Here is a 7500-nt window from a genome sequence, read left to right as displayed (position 1 = left end):
GTGTGTGTGTGTGTGTGTGTGTGTGTGTGTGTGTGTGTGTGTGTGTGTGTGTGTGTGTATGCTTCACTGAAATCGATCGCAGCCGGACACGAAGCCCACACTGGCACACACATCCTGGAAAAGCGTATAAGAAAACATGAAGAATGACAAAAATCCTTCCTTTAACTCTGGACCTGCAGACTCATGAAAACAACATGAACAAACACGATACCTAAATTCCACGTCATATAAGCTTGACTTAACCCTCATCTTACACCACCTTAAAGTCGAGAGCCGTGTGAAGCTGGTGGAGTGGGTAGTGGGGAATCGAGTCAGGGAGGAGAGGGATGTGGGAGAGAATGAGTGAAGTGGAGAGGTACAACCAAGTGAAGCCAAGCTAACACAGCACCCAAAATATACCAGGATGCAGGACAAGGAGAGGATGGCGAGGTAGAGGCAGCACAGGAGAGGGTTCAAGCCACACTAATACAATGCTCAAAATATACGAGGATGCGGGGCTGCTGGAGACAATAACAGTAAGAGAGGGTAGTAGGATAGGGCAGCGTGTGTGTTCTGATACGTTCCAACGCCTGATCTCGACTACTTTTAACAGACTCTGGTGGAAGTGATTTTTTTTTCAAGTGTTTCTATGATTACAGTGACTAACAATTGATCAGTAGGAAAAAACACTCATGAGGATCCAACTAATGTCTGTGAGGGCTTTGGAAATATGCCTTATAAGAGAACAGAGTATTTCAGAACACGAGCTAGGAAATGAAGAGAAGGAAAAGATCAAGCTGCATTAACTCAAAGCTTATGACATAATACAATACAAAGTTTATGAAGACAACAACGAGAAAGGGTTGCAAGATAAGGAATGAAACGGCTAAGCTAACCCAATACTTAAGATATAGCAGGATACAGGGGTGGATTTATGAAGACAGGAGCAGGAGAGGGTGGTAAGGTAGGGAATAAAGCAGAAGAAAAAGTGGAAGTTATAATAATCTACCAAAACACGGAACTTATAAGGACAACAACAGCAGAGGAGGTCAGCAGGGTTGTGAATAAAGAAAAAGAAAGATTCAGGCCATACTAATACACTTGACTATAATACGACAGAAGACAACAACAACGTCAACAACAACAGTAACAACAACAGGGGATCATTTCCGCAACTAAACTAATTTTCCTTTTTTTTCGTAAGCAAAACACACACAAAGCGACACCGACACAAAAATGCAAACAAACTCGAATCCAACAACAGGAATGGTTCTCATGTTGCAAAAGTTAAGCTAATCAGACCAACAGGCTTACACACACACACACACACACACACACACACACACACACACACACACACACACACACACACACACACAGGACCATATTCTGAAATACTTCTGGCCGCACCTCCACCTTCAAAAGGCTCTATGTGAAGTCATATGGGTTTAGATTCTAAGGTGTTTTTAAGGATCTAATGACAAATTAAGAAACTTTCTACATTATTAGCAGGAGAATCACTCTTGTGAACACGGCTAATCATCTCTGTGGCCTTAGAAAATAGTCATGATGAGAAAGCAAAGTGTTTCTGAATACGGTCCACACACACACACACACACACACACACACACACACATACATTTACCTATTCATTATCATACCTAATATGTTTTCACCTTGGTCTAGTTCGCGTGAGATAAATGGTTACCTGCAAGTCTTTTTTTTTTTTTTTTCCTTCCCTTCCTCTCCCCGCCCTGCATGTACATAGAAAAACACTCCTCACTAATGGCTGGCTTTCCTTGCTCATTCCTCCCCTAGCAGGAACAGAGGCTCACCACCAATAATTGTGTAATGCTTTTTTCTCTCCCGTTATTCCCTGCACTGGACACACACACACACACACACACACACACACACACACACACACACACACACACACACACAATACCCTCGCCTCCCACACACTAACACAGATAAAAGCGAATACTACCTCTGATAAATGGCCACTTGCTCCCCCATTCCAACTCTCCCCACAAACTTGGAATGGATTCGTGACTAATGCCTAATCTTCTCTCTCCCCGTCCCTCCCTCTCTTCCTCTACCGTCCCTTCTTCCACCATCTTCCACCGCCTCTCCTGCCTTTCCTTCAACCTCTTCGCCCCCTCCCTTGAGCAGCCACCACCACGGTATCCAGGACGGTGCTGGCGGGGCGGACTGCGAGGCTGCCGTGTGAGCTGCCGCGGCCCAGAGACAGGCCCACCCTCGTGCTGTGGTACAAGAATCGAGACACTAAACCATTCTATAGGTGGTGTGTGTGTGTGTGTGTGTGTGTGTGTGTGTGTGTGTACGTATGCAAGTTAAGTATGTTTAAAGCTCATGTGTTACAGTGTATGTACGTAGTTGGATTATTGATGTATTTTGAGTATATATTTGTACCTTTGGTATTATGCATTTTCACTGTGTTTCATTTCGTAAAATGTATTCGGTAAACATTTGTCTATGTGTTTATATGTGTGTGTGTGTGTGTGTGTGTGTGTGTGTGTGTGTGTGTGTGTGTGTGTGTGTGTGTGTGTGTGTTCCTCGCCATGCTACACAAGATTACAGTTAAGCCTCCATATCTGCTCCTATTTTATTTGACCTGACATTCAAGAATTACACGGGCCCGGGTAATCCTCCATCTCTAGTCCATCCTAGAGATTAATGCTTCTGTTGAGGCAAAATGCACACACGCCAATTAATTATGCATCCTTCTTTATTTCCTTCAAACAGTCTTTTTTTTTTTTCAGCCATTATGCCTCCACCATCATCCTCACATCGCCTTTAACCCACCGTCATTAGGCCTCCTCCTCCTCCTCTCTCTCTCTCTCTCTCTCTCTCTCTCTCTCTCTCTCTCTCTCTCTCTCTCTCTCTCTCTCTCTCTCTCTCTCTCTCTCCATAATGTAGAGAACTTTCGCCAGCTTTCCAATATCTTCTCATGATGTAAGTTTATCACACTAGGAATAATTTTACACAACTGGTGTGTGTGTGTGTGTGTGTGTGTGTGTGTGTGTGTGTGTGTGTGTGTGTGTGTGTGTGTGTGTGTGTGTGTGTGTGTGTGTGTGTGTGTGTGTGTGTGTGTGTGTATGTGTGTGTGTGCCTGTTTATTTGTGTACGTCTGTGTGCATCTATGCTTGTTAAACTTGCGAGTGCGTGTCCCTTGGTTATTTTCATGTGCCTCGGGACACAATGTGAGGGACAAAAAGAAAAAAAAAGCTCTGGAGGAACACACGGTTACCGGAAAGGGAGGAATCGAGGGAGGGGGATGAGGGAGTGGGCAAAGGGATGTGGGCCGAGAGGGGAGAAGGGAGGGGTTGTGAGAGAGACACGAAAGGTCACCTAGACATATCACACACCGAAAGGAAATGTAATAAACACACACACACACACACACACACACACACACACACACACACACACACACACACACACACACACACACACACACACACACACACACACACACACACACACACACACACACACACACGCACGCAGTCTCTTGCAGTGAAATCACAAGCCACACTAAGGAATGATGCAGAAAACATTTGAGAGCTTGGAGCACCATCACACAGACACTCAGGGTTGGTAAGGGACGTTGGAAATGCCCTAAGGATATCAAAGGCCACTGAACTGACTCTTATCTGACTTGTTCTGTTGGCTTCTTTCTTTCTTTATTTATTTTTCTTTCTTTCTTTCTGTTGTATTTATTTTTCTGTGTCTGTCCCTGTTTCTGTCTGTCTGCTTGTTTATGTTTTTGTTTATCTTGTAGCTCTTTTTAATTTTTCTTGTTTGTACGCTCTCTCTCTCTCTCTCTCTCTCTCTCTCTCTCTCTCTCTCTCTCTCTCTCTCTCTCTCTCTCTCTCTCTCTCTCTCTCTCTCTCTCTCTCTCTCTCTCTCCGTCTCCAGATTATCTCAACCATTTCACTTTTTTTCTCTCCATCTTCAGCAGGTAACTGAAATAATAACTTACATGAATTTCCACACCCCCATAAAAGACTTCCAAGAAAAAGTATACAAGAGCCAAAAATTCCATTTGCATATATATTTATTTTTCAGGAGGGAAGAACAAGAAGAGCGTAAATTTCCCACCCTATGTACAAATAAATTCCTGTCCAGGCCGCCTCTCCTCACATGCATGAAAATAAAGTGAGGATGAGGATGGACTGGAACAAACGCACTAGGAGAGGCAGGAACCCGCAACACTGAACACAAAGCAGTGGGGTGAGGGTAGCCAGAGATGTAGGCATAGTAGAGAGAAAGGAGGGAGGAAGCTGTTAAAAGAGTAATCTGAAATGAGAGCCTCTTTTCACATGCACAGACTGTAACTAGCACGCTAAGAACCTGCAACACTGAACACAAAGCAGAGGGATACAGTAGAAAGAAATGAGGGAGGGAGAAAGACTAGAATAGTAATCTGAAATAGCAGTCTCTTTTCACATGCACAGACTATAACTAGCACACTAAGTACCCGCAACACTGAACACAAAGCTCCAGTCTCTACGTAAAGCGATAATAGACAAATACAGATAGAGGAAAGAAAAGGAAGGGAGGGATGGATAGAGAAGAGTAATCTAAATGGATGCCTCTCTCACATGTACGAACTGGAACAAACACATCAAGAATCCACAGCACTGAGCACACAACACTGCACACTGTATATAGACTGAGGATTGCCAGAGAAGTAGGTACAGGAGAGAGAAAGGAGAAAGGAAGGAGGGTAAGAACAGTAATCCGAAATGGCAGCCTCTCTCACGTGTACAAACTGAAACAAACAAACTAGGAACCCACAAAACTGAACACACAGCACTGGAATCCGCGAGTAAAGTGAAGATAGTACAGAGGAGAGAAGGAAGAGCGGCAAAAAGGCAAGAAGAGGTACTTTGAAATGGGATGCTTTCTTCACGTGCAGAGAGAGAGAGAGAGAGAGAGAGAGAGAGAGAGAGAGAGAGAGAGAGAGAGAGAGAGAGAGAGAGAGAGAGAGAGAGAGAGAGAGAGAGGTGAGGTTAGATGAAATAAACACATCAGAAACTCACAACACTGAACAAACACCACAACGTAGACACTGAAACATTGAACGAAATGAGGATAGCTAGAGGTGTAGTTACAGGAGGAGAGAAGGTAAATGGAAAGGAAGGTGAGAAGACTAACGCAAGTTTCTGCAAATACTGAAAGAGGTGAAAGAACGTGTTATTATAAGTAAAAAATTTTCTATTCACATATGCATTTTAAGGCTTTCTTTACCCATCAGAGGAATTGAAAATGTATGGATGTACTATGCGTGTAGCTATGAGGTGACGGACAGACCGTTGCATTATTGCAGCCTCGGAGGTGCCACTTGCTCAAATTACGAATAGTTTTATTTTATTTTTTGCAGGCTGTGGAATATTACATTATCTTGTAACAAGCCAAACGGTATTAAAAAACATGATATTTACCGATAAGCATTACACGACAACATTATTGCTGTAATTAAAAGTACTCCATGTGGCATTATCAAAGCGAAAGCGAGAGAGGAGGGGGAGCGAGTCCGAGCGACCTTGAAAACAGCTAAGTGATGATGCCACATAGCATTTTACAGGAGTATTTTTAATCACCGCAATAATGTTGTCGTGTAATGCTTATCGGTAAATTACAAGCTTTTTAACACCATTTTTCTTGTTATAAGATACTGTAATATTCCACAGCCTGCAAAAAATAAGATTAAACCATTCGTAATTTGAGCAAGTGGCAGCTCCGAGGCTGGGACTATGCAACCGTCTGTCCGTCACATCATAGCTACACGCATAGTACACCCGTGAGTCCCAAACATTTTCAACTCCTCTGACGGGGAAACAAAGCCTTAAAATGCATATGTGTAAAGAACATTTTCTACTTAGAATTACACGTTTTTTCACCTCTTTCAGTATTTGCAAAAACTCGCGTTACACCGTGCATAGCAGAAAGCCAGAATCCCTCAACACAGAAGTCACCACAGACACTAGAATAATGATACCCAGAGTGTAGGTACAAGAAACCGAGGAAGGGAGGGATTAAGTGGGTAAGAAGGTAAGAAGAGTAATCTGAAATGGGAGCCTAACAACATATACATCAGTAAACCAAGAATCCCACAATAGACACAATACTAAGGATAACTAGAGATGTAGATACAGGAGACTAAAGGGAGGAAGGGATAGATGAAGGTAAGAAGAGTAATATGAAGTGGTATCATCTTTTCACATGCGTAAAACAGCCAAAGGACCCAGAAACATTCAGCACAACACCAGATACTGCGTGAAAAGTGACGATAGCCAGAAATATGCATATATATAAAAGGGAATGAAAGGAGGACGGTAGAAGAAGTAATCTATCTGTCTTCTCATATGAACAGGAAAAATCAACTAAATACAACACTACTGTGAACAGATTGTGCATAAACTGACATGCAGGTACAGGAGACAGTAAGTAAGGAAGGAACAACAGTCTGTCTTCTTCCTCTTCTTCTTGTCCTTAATCCCCGATAGGGTCAGCTACTTGTACCGTATGTTACCGCCAATAACTTCTGTCCAGTACATCACCAAATATATAGATACAGAATAGAGTACGGAGAGAGGAAGGCAAAGGAAGAGAAAGGAATCTGAAACCGCAGTTGTTCTTCGTTTTCAGTCTGGACGCAAGAGAGAACGCCATCGGCCGCGACAAGGTGCTCGAGGGTTCGGAACTGGGAAGAAGATCACGTTTCCAGCTCGAGACACTGCCCTACAGCTTCAAGGTGGGTGGCTCTCCTTACCGTGGCGCCCTTTCTTCTAAGATTCCTTTATAACCTTTCCTCCTTTCTTCCCCAACGTCTCTCTCTCTCTCTCTCTCTCTCTCTCTCTCTCTCTCTCTCTCTCTCTCTCTCTCTCTCTCTCTCTCTCTCTCCATAGATAGATAGATAGATAACAAGGGCAGAGAGAGAGAGAGAGAGAGAGAGAGAGAGAGAGAGAGAGAGAGAGAGAGAGAGAGAGAGAGAGAGAGAGAGAGAGAGAGAGAGAGAGAGATTCCTCAAGGCTCTTCTCTGTTGAAAATTATCGTCTTCCTAAAGTTCTTCTATGAGAGGAAGTGTCAGGCTAATGAGGATGCCCGAGGAGGAGGAGGAGGAAGAGGAGGAGGAGAAGGAGAGGAAGGAGAAGAGGGGCAAGAATAACAATGCTAACAGGAAAATAATAGGAAGGATGCAGAGGAAGAGGAGGACGAGGGAAGAAAGAAGAGGGGGAAGAGGAAAGTTCTCGTTTGGATGAAGTTATATGTTTGGGAACAGGCTGGAGTGTTTTCAGGGTTGGGGGTGGAGCGGGGTGGGGAAAAGTTAAAATGTTTGTGAGAAAAGTTATAAACATTTTTTTCCCTCTCTCTAGACAACACTCGAGTTAGTGAAGAAAGTTTATGATTGGCTAAAGCTAAAGCACCACCGTCATTGTATTTGCTTCCGAATAAAAAAAAATAAAAAACACACACACACACATTTGC

General features: G+C 43.3%; 1 protein-coding gene across 2 annotated transcripts in view; it reads left to right on the top strand.

The window, feature by feature from the left end:
- The window catches only part of LOC135102926 (nephrin-like), a 174833-nt gene that overhangs the window by 88516 nt on the left and 78817 nt on the right, over positions 1-7500 (top strand). For both annotated transcript variants that reach the window (XM_064008603.1, XM_064008602.1), the window contains exons 3-4: positions 2155-2284; positions 6661-6766. In XM_064008603.1, the coding sequence (XP_063864673.1) occupies positions 2155-2284; positions 6661-6766 (236 nt within the window). The remainder of the gene's footprint in view (positions 1-2154; positions 2285-6660; positions 6767-7500) is intronic.

This window comes from Scylla paramamosain, chromosome 8 (genome assembly GCF_035594125.1).
Source record: "Scylla paramamosain isolate STU-SP2022 chromosome 8, ASM3559412v1, whole genome shotgun sequence".
NCBI lineage: Eukaryota > Metazoa > Arthropoda > Malacostraca > Decapoda > Portunidae > Scylla > Scylla paramamosain.
Note: the sequence above shows the minus strand (reverse complement) of the source record. Positions and strands in the feature narration are given on the sequence as shown.